The 23,572-nt window shown below is 34.8% G+C and overlaps 1 protein-coding gene across 9 annotated transcripts in view; it reads right to left on the minus strand.

The window, feature by feature from the left end:
* Positions 1–289: 289 nt before the first annotated feature.
* The window catches only part of PPIP5K2 (diphosphoinositol pentakisphosphate kinase 2), a 53,759-nt gene continuing 30,476 nt past the window's right edge, over positions 290–23,572 (minus strand). For 3 of the 9 annotated variants that reach the window (XM_068424005.1, XM_068424004.1, XM_068424003.1), the window contains exons 17-31: positions 23,263–23,445; positions 21,213–21,354; positions 19,907–20,130; positions 18,250–18,377; positions 17,939–18,053; positions 16,538–16,645; positions 16,335–16,451; positions 15,406–15,579; positions 12,890–13,063; positions 11,590–11,659; positions 9,412–9,531; positions 8,467–8,529; positions 4,472–4,603; positions 2,760–2,888; positions 290–2,077 (exon numbers count right to left, since the gene is read on the minus strand). In XM_068424005.1, coding sequence (XP_068280106.1) covers positions 1,974–2,077; positions 2,760–2,888; positions 4,472–4,603; positions 8,467–8,529; positions 9,412–9,531; positions 11,590–11,659; positions 12,890–13,063; positions 15,406–15,579; positions 16,335–16,451; positions 16,538–16,645; positions 17,939–18,053; positions 18,250–18,377; positions 19,907–20,130; positions 21,213–21,354; positions 23,263–23,445 — 1,983 coding nt within the window. In that variant the 3' untranslated portion in view covers positions 290–1,973. The remainder of the gene's footprint in view (positions 2,078–2,759; positions 2,889–4,471; positions 4,604–8,466; positions 8,530–9,411; positions 9,532–11,589; positions 11,660–12,889; positions 13,064–15,405; positions 15,580–16,334; positions 16,452–16,537; positions 16,646–17,938; positions 18,054–18,249; positions 18,378–19,906; positions 20,131–21,212; positions 21,355–23,262; positions 23,446–23,572) is intronic. The other 6 variants (XM_068424006.1, XM_068424008.1, XM_068424007.1 and 3 more) reach the window with 6 other exon arrangements.

Here is a 23,572-nt window from a genome sequence, read left to right on the forward strand (position 1 = left end):
GAAATAGAAGAGCACTCACAATGGTTCTGTATTTAACTTTACCATTCTGGAACATGAGGAAGCAGTGCAGAATGTAATGCGTGACTACCGTTTACCTGTTTGAGGAGGGATTTCTGTATGAATTTATAAATCCTCATTTCTTATAAGTCATGTCCTTCACCGCCAAGAGAGATTTTGGCTTATTTGTATATTAATGGCTTATTTGTAAATTTTTTTCCACTGAGACTACTGAGTCAACTACTCACTGTACTTCACATATACTCCTAAAAGAAAACAAAATGGAGAGAAGTTGCCAGCGACCTTGTTTTTTATTTAGGAGCACATAAAAAAAAAGTTATGCCACAGCTTTGGTTGACTGGAATGATACGCATACTTAAATTTTAACAGTATCTTTTTTTAAATGGTAAACAAGTGTACATTCATTCGTGTGCAAGACCAACACTGTCGATAACACAATTACACTACAGAAAATGAAATGTTTTAAGTATATAGCTGTGAAACCCTTCATATTTTTGGTGTTTAACCAGCATTTTTATAATTAGTCTGCTAATCCAAAGCCATTTCATGTGTGGTAAACACTGAAAACAGACCCTGTGGCAAAGGGAATGTAATTATAGTTGCACTGGCTATGGAGACGCGTAAGAGCCCTACTTAAAAATATTACTTGGAAGCTACGTCTTCTGCAACTTAAATGTGAAAGGAATTATGTAACTTGGTTATGAAGTCAGTTATTAATAATCAGCCACTTGAACTTACAAAAGTGGACAATATTTTCATACATTTGGGATAATTATAATCATTCAATAATTTTTCATGCCACAGAAAAAAATCACAAGAACTGCTGAGACTGCATGATTACTCTACATAACCCAGTAACTCGAAGTTCCACTGACTTACTAATGCTTCTCACAGCTCTTATAAAATCTTCAATTTTTTTTTAATGAGAGCTGTTGTCAACCACTTAAGATCGGAAGGAAAGAGGTATGAAAATTCCCAGGCCATGATGAATCCTGAGTATTTTGCAACAGTAAGCACTGAGTTCTGGTAGACCACAGTCTCTCTCTCTACTATGAAGGGATGATAATAAAGCATAGATGGAATATTTACAATTTTTAGGATAAACTTACTAGCAGACCAGCTAAAACCATTTCTCTTTTTATGAAACCTGCTTTTTAATATCACCTTTTTGTAGAAACATATGGCAAAGGAAATAAAACTATCTTTTTAGTAAACAAAAGAAGCTTTTGATAAAGACATATAAAAGACAGTTTTATCTGCTGGATGATAACACAGGTACCCGTATACAAGCATGTATACTAAACAACAAAGGAGAAGCTGGATTTAAATGTTACAGGTCCGATGTAAACACAGGATAAAAATAAGGAGAGTCAAAAGTGAAAAGACATTAACTCACTCCATCATGCCTAATTATTGCAGCATATATGATATAAAATAATTCAAATGCAGAAAACGTCTGCTTATCTTCAAAACCAGGCAAAAGAGATCTCTTTGGAAATGTCGTTAAATTAAAAAAGAGCTTCTAGCCAAGATGTGTGTTACATTTCAGCCCACAAAAGAAATTCACGGGAAGATTATAAACTCCTGAAAATAGAAGTTTGTAATGACAACAGACAATGCCTTCATTACAGTGACATCAACAGAGCCACTGTAACACATACCACTGCATTGGCATTTTCTTTTTGTACAAGTTTACAGTAAATATTTGAAGACACTGAAAAGGTTCATTAAAGGTGTGCAGTTCATCAAACTGATTAAATAAATATTTCCTGAAATGTTTTAGAAAATGAGAAAAGACATTTGACCTAAATATGTAGTGTGCACACTAGTTAACCATGTATAGACTGAAGATTCTTAAGTGCACTATGAACTGCAGACATGAATGGCTTTTGAAAGCTTAGTAATTGAACGCACACTAAATAATTGTTTAAGAAGTTGCTTCCAGTTTTGTCTGATCATTTCTTCTCAGAAAGAGCTTCACCACTAAGTTCTACATCTAGCAAGGCCTGCTCACGAGATAGCTTAACATTAGATACATAAACAGAAGATCCAGGGGTAGCTGTACAGATAAAGAAAAAAAAGTATTAGGTTTTACACTTAAGAACATCCATGCTAAAAAGCATCAAACACAAGAAAAAATGCAAGTCACCTATCACAGAAACACACACAAAGCTACACTGTATCTAATGGCTAATGAGATCACAAATGCAATGGGATTTTGTTCTAGAGGCCCTCAAAACAGCCCAACTATCCAAAAGCAGACAGTGTAGCTGGCTGACAGTTCAGACTGATATACTAATTATTGAACTCATCACCATGTTATTGGCAGCTTTAGTCAGAATCTGGTCACAGAGCTCTATGGTAAATGTTTAGAAAACATCTTAGAAATTCTGCCATTTAAATAAATAAATTTCCTTTGCATGGCTTACTTGGAGATAGCTGGAAATACTGTCATGCTTAAAAATAAAACAAAACAAAACCCCATGAATTTTCAGTCCATAGAAATTCTTTCGATCACTTCAGAAGATAAGAGAAAGTAACCATTAGCACAGTTTTACTTCTAAAACTATTTGTGCAATGCTATTGAGTTCTGGCTACCTTGTGAGATGATCCCACTCACACAGACAGGGAATGTAAAGAAATAGCTGCCCTAAGATATTACGTAATATATAAGAAAGAATCCTACTGCTGGAAATAATGTAATGAAGTTAGCCATTCTGCCTCTGACAGAAGTTACTTACATAAGCTTGGTTTCTCTATTGCTATCCTTTCAGGCAAGGTTTCAAGTAGTGTTGGTTGAATTTTTGCAGGGGTATATGTATTTAAAGAAATTTTTCTTCCTGACAGTGGAATCATGTAAGTTGGAGAAGCTGAAATGGGGGGGGGGAAATATACACATTATTAATAATAAAAATACGCTCACATGAGCAAAATGTCAAAAATAGCAGCCACAGAACTGTGTATCTGGCTAGCAATAGAGATGCCACAGTTATACAACCTGCAGCTCAGCTACCGATTTTTGACTCTAGTGTCAAAACTTCAAGGCATGAAAGACAAATATAAAAATCTTTTTACCTCAGAAGGCAGCATGATAACTTCATGCTACTAAGGGAGCTAAGCCAAATTTCAGTAACAGCTGCCTTGCCAGAAGACTGGCAAAAGCATTAGTGCTACTTCTCATAGGTTATGAAGATTGCACTGGAAGCCATTTAGTCCAAAACACCTATGAAAAGTGCATACGGTAGATTATTCTCTAGACAACTTCCAAATGTTATAGAAAAGCAGAAGGAGAACAAAGCACCCATGGCCTCAATTCTATCAGGTGTAATTTCCAACCACTCCTTTGTAGAAAGGTGACAACCAGACCATCACAGAAGTATGACAGAGTTTTAAAATATTTTTTTCATCTTGTTTACTCTAAATTCTGAACTCATTTTAAAGAGACATGAACTTCCTAACCAGTGTAACAAAGCATTTTAAAATAGCTGAGAACTTTAAAATACCTGTAAGCCTCCCTGAGTTCTTTTTCAGTAACATCAGGTTTCTTAAGTTGCTTATCTTCCTTCTCAGATGTAGGAGGCACACCCTATCAAATTAGATGCTGACTAAAATCTAAACTGTATAAAACTAAAATAACAGAAAAAAGGAAAAATCCTATAACAGAAAAAAGGAAAAATCCTATAACAGAAAAAAGGAAAAATCCTAGTATCTAGGTAACCTTTGTAACAAATTTTCTGATCAAAGTGTGAGTCTTCAGATGTTTCCTCAAGAAGAATGATTTTCTATCACCTGACACATGAATTATAAGCATCCTAACAGGTGGTAAATCTGACCTAACTGAGACAGTTTCCAAGACATGGCAGTAGAATCAGAATGGGAAGCCATCTTCCCAGAGACATGCACATGAATAGAACTCACTTTGCATTTCATTTCAAGATCACTTAAACATTAAACATGTAGCACAAACTACTAAAATACTGAGTAACTGCAAGGCACTCCGCAGGTGAAACCCCAAGTAATATTGAAAGAGATGGGAAATAACACAGTTTTAAGATGTAAAAGGCTTGCAGAAGGCAACACTATTCTGCTGAGGTTACTGCCCATACAACACCATAGTATAAAGATGGAAATACTCCATGCTTACTAAAAAGCACTCCTTGTAATTCAGCTAACAGTGTGGAAAGTACAGAGAAGTTCTTAATGTGAGGAAATAAACCAATTACGATTTCATTAAATCCTTATTACTATCCCAGTCAACAGAGATTTCAATGAATTATGATAGTGTCCATACCACAAAAGGATACTGCAAAAATTAAAATTATGGTTTACGTACATATTTCTTTTTTTTAAAGCGGTAGTCTTAGTTGACTTGTTAGCTGTAAAATACTGGAAAGATTAACTAGACAATATTTAACAATTTTAAACGAACATAATTACAAACTAAAACCAGTACATGTCTCCTGTAGATTTTCCCTTGATGGGGCAGCAACAGAGGCAAGAAATTCATCCACCTGCTTCAGAGACAAGGAGTTGTGTAGAGTTTCCAAAGGGCAAATAGAAGGCACCATGGAATATAGTTCAAAACCTGAAAGAAAAATAATAAAAAAAAAGAGATTTCCAAACATAAGACAGGATTTAAGCTATTGCATGGACAAGTATTAATGTGTGATAAAAAGTATTTATTTTAAATCAGCACATGCAGACATAGTACTCTTGAAATCATGAACACTAAATATTATAGGAGTTGGAACAAGATGTGCCAATTTCCAGGGTGCACTGAAGTAAAGGTACCATGTAACATACCGTGGGATACAAATTCCATGTACACATAAAGTGGTCTTCAAATACTACAACTATGCTCTACTCCCAAATCAGTTCATGAAAGATAACCTTCCTCTATGACAAACTTAGTAAATCACTGAAAAAAAAAATAATCAGGAATGGTAGTATTTCTCCTACTCATTCTCATACCTGGCACAACACTAAATAGATAACTCATTCATGCAAGTAAAATAGGATAGGTATGTTGTCAACTTTTAGCAGACAAGAGCTAAAAATACTACAACTTCCAAGAAATAAATTTGCAGAATTCACGTTCTGTCATCTTCAGTATTCTGTGAAAACAAACTGTTGCCTTAAATATCAAAGGAAAACCACTGTTAGCACCTTTGTACCTTGAGGTTACATGTTTTAACTTTGTAAGACAGATTTACACCTACCTTTATGCATTTAAAAACAGTACTTAAAAGACTAGAAGTTTCATATATTAGAACAGGTAAGTATAGCAGCCCAAAATTTAAAAATTTATTGGACTTTGCTTTTCTACATTAGTATTGATCATACACCAACCATGCATATCCATATTACTAACATACTAAAAAGCATTTAAACATCTTGGCAAAAAAAAAAATGCAGTTCTCTGAAGTGATGCAAGTTTGATAACTCAATGAACAGCTCTTCATCCAATTGCATTTCAGAGAAGGAAAATATGTCCATTAGTGTTTTCAACATACATCTGTAACATTACAACTTTGCAATTAAATATTGTAAATTTACAGTTGCTACATTTATTTTAAGATATTTAAATGAAGAAACAATAGTGAATGAAATAATGTTTAGAATTTCAGTTCAAGGTACATTTATTAGAGATAGCATTATGACTGTCAACTGTTCCCTCCCCGAAAATAAAAAGCATCAATATTCCTGTGATATCCAGTGTTCCCCATTCACTCCTCATTTAGTGTTTTGCATAGAGAAGTAACTCAACAAAATTTCAGCCCCCAAATGTCTGTATTTATATTTCGATCCACCTTGGCCATACTCAAATCTGAGGGACAGTCGCTTCAAATATACACTCAAAGGGTACTTACGTCAGCATCACTTATATTACAAATAAAATGTTGCATTTCATGGAAACTTGGTATTCATGTACAAAAAAAACACCACCACATACTTAATTTCTATTTTCCTATGAAGGCAGTAGCTAAGCTTCAGTGTAAGCACTAAGATGTTTGGCATACATATTAATATCCTAAATAACTAGGCATGCATGCAAAGCGCAAACCCTTTCTTTGCATTACAGTAAAATGTAAGATCTATCTCTTTACCCTGACAGAAAAGTCAGTATCATTTGAATGAGAATTTATTTTTTTAATTTTGCAAGGAACGTAGTGGGACAATGTCAGGTTTTTAGTAACTATTACTGTTATACTGCTGTGTTACAGAAAACCAGAAAGGAATTTCAAAATACACCCACGCCCTTTGAAAAAAAGAAAAGAAAAAAAGTTTTTGTCTTTAAGGAATTTCCCCTCCATAGTTTTTTGGTTTTAGTTTTGACAATTCTGCTATCGGGTAGCCATATCCCAACATGTCGTTGTAGTATCTTTGCATCTAAGGGGAATGACTTAAAAAGATATCCTGGAAATCTGTCTGCAGTGTTTTATCTGAATTTTTAATGATAAAATATTTTATGATGTTATGAGAAATAAATTAGAATTCTAATGATGAAGAAGCCTGACAGTATCCCTTTAAAAAAGCAATTTCCTGTAAACTAACAGCCTTTGAGTTTTGGCTATATTTATTCTCAAACCACTGTCCCCATCAAAAGGCAAGACAATGAAAGGGTTAATGCAGCATCTCAAAAAGCCACCCTGATGCCTTACATTTAAAAGCTATAGAGACATACCACTGGAGCCTAGAAATTCCACAGAGGAAATGGACCAGCACCTAAAGAGGTGTGGGTGTTCTGCACAAAGGCCCAGAAAATAAGGTAAAGCACTGTCAGAAGATACTTGTTTCACCATGTTCCTTGAACTAAAGATGGGGTGGTAGTCTGAAATGAGTTAAGAGGGTGTGATAACAACATAAAAATAAGAAAAAACGGAGTGAAAAGGACAAGGAGAATCAAAATGATAGTCCAGAGGACAGACAAAACAACATCAATATGTTCTTATGTTAGTAGAGAACCCTCAGAAACCTGCAATATACTTAGGTTTCACAGGAGCTCACACAGCATGCATTAATCTTGTAAAAGATGTGTGGTAAAACTGCTGTATTAAATGAATCAAAACAACCAATGAATTCATTGAAAGCAATTTAAATCCTTTTTTTAAAGAATGCAGTCACAAAAAGATAGTACTAAATGGAACAGAAAGTAATCATATTGTTAGACACTGATACTCAAATGCAGTTCTTACTTTCTGACCTTGTACGTTTTGGAAATATTTGGTTTTGAGTCTAAAGACAAAAATTGACTCCTAACTTTCCTATTTGAAATAGGACCCTAGAAGTGGCCTTTTACAGTCTTAATAGTATTAATTCAGCCTTACTATAACAGTTTCCCTTCAAGAAGCACTGCAGTGCAGAAAGTCACTGTGGATTCCAAATTAATATAATAGACTACTTCGCTTCTCAGCAAAGCCAAACAAAAACTCAGTCTTTTTTTTAACCTTGTTTCTAAGCAAATACATTTTGAATCTAACACAAAAATGCTTATGATTTCCACTGCAGTTTCAATAATATCACCATCACTACTCAGCCAGCAGTCACGCACATTTTAAAAGTGCAATTGAGAAATCTGGAAGAGCTACATTAAGATCTGTTGGATGCTGAAGACTGAGTCTGGTTTTCATGAACAGGGTACATTTTTGACCTATTTAATCATGTAGAAAGGTAGGCGTGAACTATTTTGCTGACGAAGAGAAAGACATACTTCTATCCTGGGTGTTAAACCAGACTTTTTTTGTAACTATGGTAGACTGAAGGCAAGTTAACTTTCACTCTTGAAACTCAAGAGGCCAACGTAAGCAACAGGCAGCTCCCTTGCTGTAATTTTTAGTGCAATATTTAAGTAATTTGCACATCTGATGAACAGAGAAGTATGATAAGGTAAAATAAATTTTTGTCCGATGATAAACATAGCAATTTAGCAGGAATAGAACAAAAGCTTCTGCTTTAGTTTTTTAATTCAGCATAACTTCAAGAAGATAGTCATAAACTCCAGTTGTCAATTCAGTGATTTGTTTTAGAATCAGGAGGCTCACGGAAACAGCTCAACAGGAGAAAGACAAAGAAGATGCAGCAGCTATCAAGAAGTGTATGCCCAATAAAGATCAGATTTAATTGTTTTTATCTTGTACCATACAGTCTGATCACACAAGAAATTGGGGAGAATAATTTATTACAGAGATCATGATTAACAGTGGCACTTCAATTTTTTCAAGGATTTTTCTAAGGAATGAATTTTGATGTTGTATTTATACTAATGAATGGTAAAGAAGGGATTTAGGATATCTAATGATTACAAATATATTCGGAGTTGTGCTTGAAGTTAGGAATGACAGACGGCTGGATGATACTGTACACCCCATATTTTAAATAAAAATAAAAGGGATGAAACAAGGAACCTTTTGTTTTTGTTTTTGTTTTTAAAATAAAAGCAAAACGTACCATTGGTTGGGTGTCGAGCAAATGAGATAGAAAACCTTTTAACAGCAGAACCGCGTGTGGTGTCTGAGAAAGAGAAAAACAGGTACCTGAAATTTGTAACAGCTACCAAAAGAGGGATATTTTAAAAAAGGAAAGGAAGAAGAAAGAAAAAAAGATGAGAAGGTATTAGAACTGAGTGGCATGCAGAAGGGACCAAGGAAAAGGGCTAAAATCTAAATAGAGGTTAAAAGAAGATAATTTGGATTGTTGGTAACTACAAGATGTGTAATGAAGTGTATGAAAACAAGCAGAATGAGCTAGTGATTCTGGCATACAAGGTTATATCAGGTTAGAGTCAAACACTGAGTAGTGAATTGGAGGAAAACAGCATGAATACTGTTTCACCTCAGAGTTATAAAGGTGTGCTTTGGCATCTTGACATTCTGAAATCTAATGAGGGAGTTTCTTCTCTACCCCAGATTATCCAAAACTGAAAATCTCCTGCTCCTTTGTAATCCAAACCCCACCAAAAAAAGGTCAGGAATCCTAAAATTTTCACCGTCAGTATTTAAGTTATTAGTTTATAATTTCTTTCATTCCTTCTATATGCTCCAAGTAATTTATTTCATTTTGAGATCAATAAGTAATAGTAAAACCTTTAGTTTAAAATGAGAAAAAAAATTTAATACCAAAATTTTGGTTTACTTAAAAAATGCACTTGCTGAAATCTCCTGGCATGTATTACAAGTCTGTAACCTAGTGTTCAAGACAGAAACAATAATTAGCTATGCTATAAAGTTAAACATAAGCAAGCTACGGGCAATAAAGAAGCAACAGAAACTCATACAATTAATACTAAGGCAAAGGATTGTAGGATTCCATTAAAATCAGTAACCTAGGATTTATCTTTAGAAGTTTAATGTGGCACATGGGTTTGTGCGTGCATGTGCGAAAGTGTGCACATACCATCTATGAAGCCAGAAGAAGTCAGCTTTTTACGATGAGTACGAGCATAATCCTGTAGGTTAGGTGCACTTGAAGAACCCCCGAGCACTGAGGTGCTAAACAGGCCCGCACAGTGAGACCCTGATGGGAGTTAGAGAAAATACATACAACAACCAGGTGTTCGTCCATTCACATTGGGGATGCATGCAGCATGCAAGCACATAGCTCTTACCACACAAAAGGCAGCTTTTGGCAGTGCCTTGGACAGGTTCACAATATGCTTGTAATGTGAGAGTGGTACTTGTAGGCTGAAACTATCATAATTTATTGTGCTTCTACTCATGACACAGCACCCTCTGCTATATGTGCAAAGAGAGGACTGGCTTTAACAAAGTGAGTTCTTGTCCTGTTTTCACTTTTGGTAAAGAAAAGTTACCAGTTAGCATCAATGTAAACATAACCAAAACAACAAAACAAAACCAAGATGACCATGATGTGAAAGTTGTGTGCTTTAAAACCTGCAGTTCTGAAACAAACATAAACTGGAAAAATACTGCTCATTGCTTTCATCTAAATCAGCCTGTGAGATGACAGGCTGCAATGGAGTACTCATGCATTTCCACAGACATAAAATGGAAGTATTTCCCTTCTAACCCCAACATAATGTTAACCAAATTGGAAATACTTTATTTGTATTTCAGCTACCATTATTGACAATGTTACAAACTGGAAATACCTAAAAGTTCCACCATGTTTAGCTTGACTTCCTTTCCTAAGAAGACTTTTGTACATCTCTGTGCAAGTGAGAGTACTTTTGTTACAACTCATACATTCCAGCCACTGGGATGGGAGTTTTAACAAATCACTGAAAGCCACAGACAGAAATATAAAAATAAATTTTATAATCATCAACCATAAATGAAACTGACATACAACAATGAACAAAATGGAAAAAAAAAGTTGCAATTTTTTTCCTTTAGTTTCTACTACTAGTTGAAAGAAGTGGTTTTTCACTCTGAACTTATCTTTTACATTTTAAATAAGTAGCAGCAGCTTTTTTTTGAAAACCACCTCTCTATCCAGTGATACTTCCTTTCATTACTTTTAATGACCCAGTGAGGGGAAACATTACTAGCACATGTGACCAATCACAGCCAAAATAAATTGGTGCCTGGTCTGTGGCAAAAGCCTTTCACACCAAATGTAATACCTTAATCTACGCACAGAAATGCATCAACTTCCACAAGCCATATTGTGTCACGCATTGGCAGAAGAAAAGTTGTTTAACTTTAGCAAGCACACAATAAAAAACATGACTTTGATAAACAAGAGCACCTGATGTATGCATTTTACTAAAGGAAAAATATAATAGGCAGAAAAGTATCACAGAAAGATTAGACATACAAAAAATACAGACCTTTACAAAGAAAGGAAAAGCTACTTCTAAGTTTATGCATCTAGCTTATGCATTTTCTACACTTCATTTTTCCCATGAAAAGACACACTTACAGAAAAAAACGTTATATTGATTTACAGTAGTGCAAGATTTCATATTTTTGCATATCAGTCATATATATATGCCTGTTTCAAAGAAGCAACAGAAAAGCATCATTTCAATTAAAAGAATTTGAAACAACTCATTGAATTATAGCATGATTCATTCTAATGCTGAAAGGAAGAAAATGATTTTAGGAGAGGGAATGTGTGCAAAACCCCTGATATTATCAAGAAACTTCAGGCTTGTTCCCCATCCCCTCCCCTCAGTAAAACACCTTCAATTCCATCAATTGCCCACAGTAGGAAACGTTAATTTTCAAGAAGAGTGCTTTAACAGTCTCCAGTGCAGGCTATTTCAATCCAAAAGATTGTTGCAAAACCCAAAAACTCAATCATGAACTACATTATCTTAAAAATCTACTTTATGTTAAAAATAATCCTGTGTACCTGTTGCGAGCAGTACAGAGTGAGTAGTGTGAACAGTCTCAAATAATTTGCTCTTTTTAGTTACAATTTATTTGAAAACTTTTGCTGCAGAAATATTGTCCAGTTTATAGGCAGACACTCATCATATATTATTGATAACAAATACTATTGGGTCCTGTTAACATGAAAACTATTCAAAGAACGTACAACTGTACAGAACAACAGGCAGATGAAAAGCTGCTCACATCACACAAAATTTCAACTGTAGGCACATACCTAGACCACTCTGCTTTTGTTCCAGAATAGTTCTTGGTGTTCTTAAGTTACTATTGCTTTCTGATAGGACCTGGATATAAAAAACAGAAAAATAAAGGAAAGTAGAACAGCAGCATGAAACGTCCATTTAAGTTGATACAGCAGCCTGTTTCAGACAGACAAGTGTTAATAAGCTGTATGATAAGTGTTAGTAAAAATATGTAAAGGAAACATAAAAGATCATGCAATATCCCCTTCTGAAGGGAGTCCATTTCACATATAAGTTCCTTGCAATGAAGTGGTGCAAAGCAAGCATTCAGAATGAGAAAGGACACAGACCAAGACAGATGTGAGAACAGACATTTGAGACATTTTATTTCATTTTACCAAATGCACTCTCCTAAACTGCGCCTGTTTTGAAAAAAGGAGGGGAGGGAAGGAAAGACAGACAAGCTATTGAGGACACCATACAATCACTGATCCATGCACGGGCTCAATCAGTGTAATCTTCAGATGCTCACAGCCTTTACTGATATAAACTTTTCCTATGTAAATAGTTTTAGAATTTTCCACAATAAAAAGAAATTATGAAAATTTTCAAAGAAAAAGGATATGGGTAACAGAACACCATCCATTGTCATACATGTAAACAATATCTCGACATACTAAACAATCTTTAGATCTTCACTGGTACTTCAAAAAAATGTACTGTTTCTTTTTTTCCTGCCTTTCCCCCCCAATATTTAGAAAAGTTTTCAAAATATTGTACAAGTCAATGGATGATGTACTGCATTGGGAGTTTCAGATACCTCTGGATACAGAAGGCGAGAATTATTAGTGCTAGAGTTTGTTCCCTGCAATAGTTAATACCAGGCCACTGAAAATATGATAAATGCAAAACAAGTTTTGAATAGCAATATGAAGTACCAAATAAATTATTTTAAATGGTATTGGTTGCAATTATTAAAAAAAAGTTTTTCAATTTACCTACCACCAAATTAAGCAATGCTGTTTTTAAAGTCTTAAAGGACAACTAAACCAAAGCAGAAATCTGCTTCATTAGGCAGTAGGCTAAGTCTTTTTTACTGTGGTAACATTTGCAATTCCTATAAAGAAACCAAATTTTTAGGAAAACGTGTAACACATTCAGTGGAAAAACATGCACTTGCTCTTTTTCCCCCAAACATTCTCGGGAAGTAATTTTAAGAAGTGGAAGAATTCGCTTCAAACATAATCCGTAACAAGGGATTAGATGTCCTTAAAGACAGTTGGTTGTTGCTTGGAATGCATAATAATGTTTAATGAAGTAAAGTTTAAAAACCTGTTGCCATGAGCCAAAAATACTGGATGTGAAAGCCAATGATTTAGGGGAGACAGGGGAAGAAGTGATTTGTTCCCCTGATCTGCGTCTTCGACGCCCAGTACCCACACCACTGGTGTAATGCAGCCAGGTACCAATACACTCTGGGCTAGACACACTCAGGGGGCTCTCTTCCTGGAAGTGAGAAAGGGGGCAAAAAACAGCAAAGCGTGCAAAGTTAGATTCAACAGAGCCAAATGAACAGAAAAGAAAAAAACCCAGTCTGCTTGCACCCTTTTATGTACTGGTTTGAAAACTATTAAACAGCAAATAGGGAACAGTAATATTACAATATTAGGAAGTTATCAGTTCCTTTTATATCTTTTAATCCAATTATATCTTTTAATACAACACTTTGATCAAATTTCTGGTAGACTAATTATTAGATATGAGAGAAAAGTAATTGTTATCAAGAATTAATGATTCATAATTTGAAGAATTTCCCACATGTTGGAAACAGAACATCTGTTATCCTTGACATACTGTTTAATAGTTTCCCCCCTCTTACACTTTCCTATTTATTACTTAATAGTTTTCATTTCTAGTCTATAACCTTATCTAAAAGGTTCTCATTTTTAGAATCGCCTTTGAGACTTTGCAGCTGACTTACTGGTAGTAGCACCAACCTGACTGGCAGTAGTTTCCCAACCTTAAAAAAAAGCCCTAAAAATTATCTGATGCTGGACACCTATTAAGACTTTAAGGGAGGACAGTGTCAGGCTAAGAGTCCCCCATGCCCTAAATCATTACGTATCATTAGGAATCAACATTTTTAGCAATACAGAATTTGATTTCCCATGCCTTACTTTCTCATTTTACTGTCAGAACTCTGCTTTTTCTTTACTTTCATGACTCAATCACAGTTGCAATCCTTTTGTAAATATTGCTGACTATATTCCCAGATTAAAACTTCCATATAAGCTCACACCTGACAGCGTCCTTTCAAAGTAATGGATATAGGTGAAGAGAGAATTGCCTTATTGGGGTGGGTGGGGGAAAAGGGTTCAAGGCAGTTGCAGTTTAAGTTGCAATGACTTTTTTTAAACACTTGAAAATACCATTTGGTTTAAATATTCCAAATACTGGTTTTGCAGATTTCAGTAGGCCAGATGAAACTTCCAATTTTACTTTTTCAAAAAAGTTTCATAGTGTATGTTTTCTTTAAATTGGCTATTTTCGTCCAGCAAACAAACAAGCACTGAAGGCTGAAACACACTCCATCTAAACATATATTATCTGCACAGTCAAAATATAGCAATTTATGTTATTGATACCTTTTGAAAGTAATTTCTACATAATTAATGAAAATGGTTAAAAGTTTGAAGTAATAGACTATTAAGTTGTGTGTATGTGAACTCATAACTAGGAGGGGAGTTTGCATGATCATAGTGAAAACAGCTTTTAAAAATCCAAAATATTGATATTGTGAGCATTTGTTTATGATAAAACTTGCAAATAGAAATGTAAGACATTCACATTTATTATCTCTGTTAATTTACGGAAGTCATGTAAGTTCTACAGACATCCTTACAGAAGGGAACTATGCACCTTTTTCTCTCCACACTACCAATAACCAAGTTACTTGCAAATCTGTAATACTTTCATTGCACACAAACAGCCCGTTCCCAACACAAACATGAAAGGAAAAGCTTTTGGTGTGAATCTTCATTTCTGATGGTTTTAAGCAACTGAAAATGAGGAAATAAGAAGCTGTTAGTCTGCTTCTAGCAGTAATATCACAGAAGTGCCACTATGCACCATCTGAAGCTTTGCCACCCAACCGTACAAATGGTATCAGTGATACTGCCGTGCATCCTCCCACCTCTGTGACATTAAAGCCATATCTGTGAAGCACACCTAAGTGTTATGGCCTTCAAGACAGGAGACTAGACTGTCCAAGATGTTATCTAAAGAATTAATGAAACACAAACCCTACCCACTTAAAAAAAAAAGCTTCCAGTTTATTCTCTTACCTTCAAATGCTTGACAAGTGGAGTCACTTTCACCCCACGTGAAAGCAAATACAGCAGAAGACATGTCTCTCACCTCCTGTACCTACCCTACCGCCCCCCAATCCCTCCGTTCCCTCTCAGCATGATCACCCTGAAGGTTTTCTTAATTCCCAATAGTAGATGTCTTGTAAGGATGAATACAAAAGCAATGTATGTTAGTTTGAAAATGTAGGTTTAGACTGAAAAAAGTCTTCATTTTCAAATATCAGCTTTTCTACAATGGCTTAAAAAGAAAAAAGAAAATAAGTCTCATCGCAAAATAATAATTCATTTTAAAAAAAAAATATTTCAGACAAATTACTGCCATGGAGGATTTCCCACAGAATAAGAGCAACCCTTTTGTGAGACATAACATCATACTGGTTCTGTGTAATCAAAAGCAGAATTACATTTGTTTTTCTTTTGTTAAAAGTAAGCAAAAGTTAATTTCTGTGAAAGACATTATCTGGAACATTAAACACTTACTTCAACAGAACCAATCTTCCTGGATCTTGGAAGGGGTGACTTTCTGTGTATGTGAATTGGGTCTGATACCATTGGCTTGAACATCACTACTGACCGATCTGTTTCATCTCTTTTAGAAGCATGTGCCTCCTCATCACTATCATTTCTATGAGAGGTTTTCTTTGAGCCTTCATTCTACAAACAATACATAATTCATTTTCAATTTAGCTGCACACCTTGCAACACGTAGACAGAAGTGGCTGTTAAATAAATCTTCTGTGTAAACATAAAGCAAGCCAATTTTAAAAATACAAGATGTAAATCATATATTATTGAACAAATTACTGTAGACTTCAATAATCTATGTGTATTTGCTTCTAACCAGCCACTGCATATGACAGTATGGTCCTAATTAACCACACTGTTCAGCCAACATATCTCTCTCCAATTTTCTGTTGACATAGTAATAAAATCCTGGCCCCGCATGTCAATAGAAGAATTCCAGACAAGATTTGCTTTCATTCATTTCTCAAAAAGCAGGTGGTAACTCCACAGACCTGCCCATACATCTTTGAAAATATCAATTCTTCCTCAACAATCTGTATTCATAAACATGCCAAACTACCTTACTTTCTTAAGTATTTGTTTCAGTTGCCAGAATATCATTGACGTGACACTGAAGTTGATATAACTTTTCTTACAGTGAGTATTTTGTATTTCTAGCAAAAATTCTGGGAAAGCCATAGAAGGTCCAAATTATCTGTGTCCATTACCTCAGTGTCCATTCAAAATGGAATACATTGGGACTGCCTATATTTTACTAGATCTTTTTCTACCAAAATAAAAATCACATTTGTATTTTTTATCTAACAAATTCCCAGTGTTTATTTTAGGTATGTCCACATCCAGAAAAACTAACTTTTGCTTTAAAGAAAGGCATAATTATTTACCTCTCTGGAGGCAGGTCTGTATCCATATCCAGCTGGTAAATTTTTATCTTCCTCACAGCCTTTGGCTCCTGGACTAAAATGCAGCTCCACATGAAAACGTTCTTCTGAAGAAAGTTCCTGAAGAAAAATGATAAAATAGGTTTACACTTTAATATATAGCTTAGCACCACTCGTTTCTGAAGATATTTATCCATTTTAAATACCTTGTTTGGATCCTCATAAAGCATGATAACAATCTGTGTCATGTAATTGAGTTCATTGACAACATTTAAATAATCCATAGCTCGTTTCCATTGTTCATCTTTTGATTCCTTATGAAGGGGGGAAAAAAAATCAACACATAAAAACCAGCTATTTTCTTTAAAGACTGATGTTCCCTTTTTCCCCAATTACATGGATTTTACATTCACAGCAGAAGTACGAAGCTTTTCACAGCTAAAGGAAAAAACAGAGATACAACCAGAAAAAAAGGTGACTTAAAATTACTAATCAAATGAATGAAAAGTGGAGATCAGAACTTTTCATATTTTGTTTCAGTGTATCTTTCATATTCTTTCGCCAATGGTGATATGTCTTGTAGACAGAGGCACCATTTTAACTCTTCTGATGGGAATTGTTAATTTTGCGATAAACTCATTTCAACTAGTATATTGTGGAAAATGTTTCTAGATATCACTCTACAACTCAAACAGACAGATTAAATGAAGGCTTCTAGCACACAGAGTAAAAATAACCATCACATCCCAAACTCTTTAAAATGAATATTCACCTTTTTTCATGCTCTGGAGAAAATACATTTAGTAATCCACCTTAAAGGAAACTTAGAAGTTTATCAGGCTAAAACTAGGACTGTATCTGCTGTAGCATATGTCACAGAGGTCTAGGATTAAAAATGCTTTTATCAGTGAGTTTAGTCATCCATTGTCAGAAGCAAGTATGTCAATACAACCATTTCAAAAGTTAGTATATTAATCAAACTCTATCTTAGAAGCAGCTACGTAGGCTTTGTGGTGCTGCATTTATCCTCTCCAAGAGCTCAGTTAGGTTATTTCTGAGTTTAAAAACCTTGTCTTTTTTAGTCCTTGGCTTCAAAGCCAATCAGATGGAGAATAATGTACCACCTTCAAGCTATTCTACGACAGTATAGGAAAGGAAGACAATCCACTGAACGTGAGAAACTTTGCACTACATGAGTATTCCTGAAGTCAGGTAGGGAGGTCTTGACAATATGCCAATGGTCAAAAATAATAAGCCAATCCAAAAGCGAATTCAAGAGAACCCTGAATGATAATTTGAAAGAAAAAGAGTTGGAAGAATTACAAGTGACAACATAAAACAAAAAAATGGATTATCTGACCTTTTCAAATCTCTTTTGAGACCGTAACATATACAGCTGAACACATCAATGGAACTCAGCATTACTTTAAAAGGCATGCTGATTTCCACCAATTTTGAAATATGTCTCTGTATGTATAATAGGAAATCAAATGTTTGAAAAATTGTGATAAATTTTAAGCTTTCAATAGATACAATTTTAGTAAGATTGAGTCCTTTTGGTTCCTCTCAAAATATCAGAGCTTTAACAGAAAAATTGTTCAACTTACATCACATAAGGCACCATAACGAAGGGTGGATAACAGGGAGTGGACGTGACTCTCACTGGTGAAATACAGCCGTGTACGAACATGGCGTTCAGGGGACATAACACCCCTAGAGTAACTTGAAAGAAAAAAAAAATCTTATTAGACCGTAATGAGATGTGTCTCTATTTTAGAAATAGCTGTCAACAAATAAATAAATCATACTTTTTAAATGACTATGAGCTAGTAAGACATTTCAAATATGAAAGCTACAGAATATCTCCATGAAGTCTTACGGAAATTAATGTAACCATGTAAAAAAGTAAGAGACTTACAGAGGGTGAAGCTTATTTACAGTATCATCATCTTGAGTTCTCTGAAGGTCAGAACGTATTTTTCTAACTAGAGGAGTGCAGTAACCTTTGGCAATCTCTAGTTTCTCAGCCTTAGAAATACCATATTCCTGTGTAAGAAGAAAGTGACTTTTAAAATTCAGGTAAAGATTAAAATGCTTCTAATTCAAAGCTTGTATATTAAAGCAATTTTCTGTGGCTGCAAACTGTTTTGTTTAACATCTTTATTACATTTCACTACTGACATCCCTTCAAATAACAAGGGGTTTGCCTTTTTGCTGTTTGATTTGACACAGAGAAACAATTTTTCATTCACTAGTTAAACCACGTCTGGTATGATGAAGCCCTTTTTCTTAAGCAAAACATCTAGGGAATTATTCCTCCTCCCCAGACATCTATGATGCATTTAATCTCACCAGATTTCAAGTAACTTTTTTTTTTTTAAACAGTCAATAAAGAAACATAGGCATATTACCTATTTAATATGTTTCTCTTAGTCTGGGGTAAATCACCTCACAGATCTCCTATTCACCTCAAGTAATACTGAAAAGGGTAGTTAAATACAACTGCAAAATATTATATCTGTCAAAGTATCTACAATATTTAAAACCTCCTCTTCCAGAAGCTTCATGCTCTATGCTGCACATGATATGAAAGTGCTCTCATCATTATGATGGATCTTCTGGTTACCCTAGAAAGCACAATAAGCACTTTTCCTTTGCATTACGTAGGCTTATCAAGTTGTCTTTATTTTTCTGTCTTCAGTATATGTCCTCATTTTTACCCACTCTTCTCTAACACTCCATTCAAAATTTAAGCTTAACAGGCCCACATAACAGACCATATACTTGATATCATTGCTCTTTTTGTCCTCCTTGCTGTCAGGGAGTTTGAAAGATGCGGAGAGGAAGAAGTTCCCTCACTTGCTGCATACAATATGGATAATACCTCTCTTACAACAGTGCTCTGTAGCTGCAGGGACTCTTGAGGAAAGCTTTAGTCTGTTCTGTCCTGTTACCACAACGCAATTTCATGTCCTGCAGCCTACAACATTTTAGAGCTAACCTGAGTTTAACAGCCTGTACTACATGAAAGTTTAACTTGTCTGCTTCTGGACTGAATTTCTATGAAACTTAATATGTACATTTTTATCAGGGATGTTAGAATTTTGAGCAGCAGAAAGGTCTTTTTAAATTTAAATTGCTTAAGGCAAGTGAAATTAGATAGACTAGGAATAACAGTGTCATTTGCAAAGAGCCTGAAAATGAAATTTCTAAAAGCAGGAAGAATGAAATTAAATGCAATTTCAAAATACACAGTTGTTCACAGGGGCTCCACTTAAATCTACGAAGAATGGCTGAAATGAATCACTTTATTTTAATACACTGCAGTAAAGGAAGCAGATATGTTCATAATTGGTAGAAAAATTCACTTTGAACACAGCTTAATGAATTATGAATCAAATTCTTCTTACAAAAAATAATAAGCTTGCTACTGGAAAATAAGAGGTAATGTTAAAGGCTTCTATTACTGCAAAATACAGGAACCTTCAATAGAAAAGACAGAGCAGATGTTTTCACAAAATTTGAAAAAGCATTTATTCTACAATTTATTCTATATAATAACTGAAAATGCTTACCTGAGGGATCACAATGTCAGCTAAAGCCTTTGAAAGCCTGTATAATTCCATTGTGTTTTCTAATTTTAAGGAGCCATTGTGCTGCACGTCATATTTTATACAGTCATAAATATCAGGAATTTTGCTAATATCGTATCTTCCGTTTTTTGTTTTAAAGTCTTTTTCCAGTTTGGCCCACCTGCGCAGCATCAGTTCTAGTGTTTCACTGTGGTACAGCTGAATATCTGAATAGATACATATAAGTAATCGAGACCATCCAAGTAATAAAAGGGAAATTTTAATTACATGGTAGTAACTGTTGTATATAGAGGGATAAAAGGGATCAAAGAAGTTAACTGCATTACTTCTAAGAAGAACAGATGTGCATATGGTAAATTTTACTGCTGAAAGCATCATAGCTACATAGCTACAACAAGATAGCAGAAAGCTTTGCTGCAGAAATGCACCACTGGCCCTTAAGCAAAGCCATACCACCAAGAATAATGTGTCCTACAGCACAGATCATATATAAAAAAAAAAGCAACAAAAAAAGCTGTAAGGAAATTCTTTGAGGGAGGAAGAGGAGCAGGACAACATCTCTTTTTTAGAACAGACCATACATCCCATTTGTGTCTCCCTCTTGCATGTGTCAATAGCAAGAGCCAAGAGACTGGTAAAAAGGATGGATTATCTCCATCCCAGGACAGGAGATTAGACCAAATAGACAAAAACCACTGATACTGTGTACAGGTGACAATCATACTGCTCAACCTGAGAACAGAAGTTGTTTACATACCATACACTGCAGAGAACATGGAGAGCAAATATTCTGGTATTTAGCTAGTACCAAAAAAGCACTGTGGTCACTTCCAGCTATAGTTTTCCTGTGCCATTGGTACACCACCATTAATATTGAGCACCATTCTATGCAATACTACTATGCATCATACAATGAGCAACAAATATTCAGCAAAGATACTTAAATATAAAAACGTACCTATGTAACTTAGCTTTAGTGACACCTGCTTTTCCTGTTACTTTTGTGGACTGTCGAGTTTCAAATAATTACGACAAGAATTTCTGCAAACATTTGAGGACTAGCCTGAACTTCTGAATACCACAAAGAGCCCTTACCTGCACTATGACCACGTATTCCTCCTGCTTTTTACTCTAAAATAATGCATATAGAATCAGACTGTGAAAATCCCCAACCCATTGCTGATTAAAGTTCTGCTAAAAGTGAGTCTAATGAAGAAAAGTTATGTTACAATTCTCTCTCAGATGTAAACAAGAGAAACTAAACACAACTACAAAAACATTTAAGTACCTGCAGACTTTGGATCTTCCATTCTTTGCCTGATCTGAGAAGTCAAGCTCTGGATCAAAGAATAGACCTTGTCACATGTCTTTACGGGATTTTTAATAACTTGCATTGATTTAATCAATGAGATGCTTCCAGATGGAGTAAGCTGCAATTTGATATAAACACAAAATTATCTAAACAAACTGTCTAGATTTGAAAGAACTGGGGAGATAAGATGGAACGGCATTCAAGCAGGTTGCTATTTATTTTTGAAACCATTTCTCAATTATCTACTCCCTTTGAGGCATTAAGAAAAGAAAATACATCAGAAGGTAGTAAGATTTACTAGAGATTCAAAGGTGACAAGAAGTTCATAGGGCAATTAATTCTATAATGTGGACAGCTTCAGGAGTTCCTAAAACTATTTTTTTTGTTCCAAGACAGGAAAATTGGAAAGACGTTTGAAACCTTGTACATACTTAGCAACTTCCCATAACTTCCTTTCAAGAACTATTGTATTCAAAAGCTTATGAAAAATTCGGTAAGAAATGTTATTGTTAGACTACGTGCCTCACAAAATACTGTTTGTTCTATAAAGTACCCTCCTTAGCATAACTGGAAGGAAGAACCAGATTTGCAATAGTAACTGATACCTGAAAAAAAGTTTGTCTCTTCCTCTTTTTGTTTCTACAGGACTGCAGCACACAAACACAAAGAAACCCTTTAAATGTGCATATATCAAGAACACACAAGATAATCTTCAGAGATGACTTAATTATAGAAATTGTAGAAGCTACAAATTATCACCGTCAAGTTGAGCATCACTAAAACAATACAGTCAGCATCCATGTAAGGGAGGCTTAGCCTCATTTTTTCAGAAAAGTCTGCATAATGCAAAGTAAGCAAACAATGCTATTAAACAATAATTTATATACGTAACATAGTTTGAATATGAAAAACTTCTGCCCTCTACCTAATAGTAAGTAGTTCCTACATCCTTATTATGACCAAGTAAATCAATAGGAAAGGTGCTCTGGCACAGAAAAATTCCCCATATTGTTTCCCAAATCACAAATTAAAAAAACAAAACAAAACAAAACAAAACAAAAAGTTATTATCACTTTATAATCCCAAAGGTTAGTTACTTTCAGTGACTGTCTTATAAGAGTGTGCTCTATTAGTTCCAGCCACCTTTCAAATCCCATTATATCCATATAGCAAAAAGAAGGGGGGAAAATAAAGAAATCTTTGAGACCTTGTATCCTCTCACTTTTTCCAAGTACTGCTGAATCCACTGCTGGTGGTGGTTTGGATGCTAGTTTTAATCTGCATGTTTAAACAAATCCACAGATAGTGTACATGCAGGGTGGTAAAATTATTTTTTCAATAATTTGCTCTCAATACCTTTTAGAAAATAGCAGTTTAAGCTTAAACCTCATTTGAGGACTTGTGTTTAGTTGTTATACCAGACAGAGTAAGAGCAACTGAAAAAGAAGTTTCTTAACAATAGCAAACATTACTTACATTTAAAACCAGGAATAATCATGTGTGTTCTGTACTAAGTCAGCATAAACTATATTAATATGCACTAATTTAGCATGTTAATGAGACATTTCCTTTTACTGATTAGAAAGTATTCTACTGGTTTTCAGGATCTTAGTATTCTTAAAGTTAAAAAAAAAGGCCTTGCAGCCAATTAAATAATGTAAAAAACTGCAGCAGGCAGGCAGTACATTTTGTAATACCACACACTGTCGAAGTAAAGACTACAGAAAGTGTAAACAATATACAGTTTCATATATTGAATAATTAAAATATTTTTAATGGAACAGTGAAAAAGATTTACAAATGAGGTCCCTACCTACTCCTATTTCAAAGTTTGTAGCTATTCTGATTACTTACATTGCACTACAGCTCAAAATATCTAATTGCAATTAGTACAGCTTCCTTTGTAGTGCAAACTATTTGCAAGCACACAAATAATTTTTCAAAATAAATGCATAAAATCACTGCTCATTACAAGAACTGGCATGGTTATTTATTTCATTTCATAGGAAACTAATCATATGCTAACCTTATCGTAGTCATCAGCAGTAAATTCTCTGTCTCTCTGGAGAATTTCATGGAGTCTTGCTTTAACACGATGCTGACAGCTGCTTAAAGAATCACTGTCGCTGTCCAACAGACCGTTCATATTAGCACTTTTTACCATCTGGACAAGGATAGGAGTCAGCTCACCCTCTAACGCCAGTAGTCCCTGAAGCAAATAATACAATTAAACAGGCAAACAGATAAAGATGAGAGTATAAGAGTATATTAAAAAAAACACCCAAAACACTAAATTCAAGATTGTATCACTTGCCTATGGATTAGACAAACAGGGA

This window comes from Nyctibius grandis, chromosome Z, assembly GCF_013368605.1.
Source record: "Nyctibius grandis isolate bNycGra1 chromosome Z, bNycGra1.pri, whole genome shotgun sequence".
NCBI classification, from domain to species: domain Eukaryota; kingdom Metazoa; phylum Chordata; class Aves; order Nyctibiiformes; family Nyctibiidae; genus Nyctibius; species Nyctibius grandis.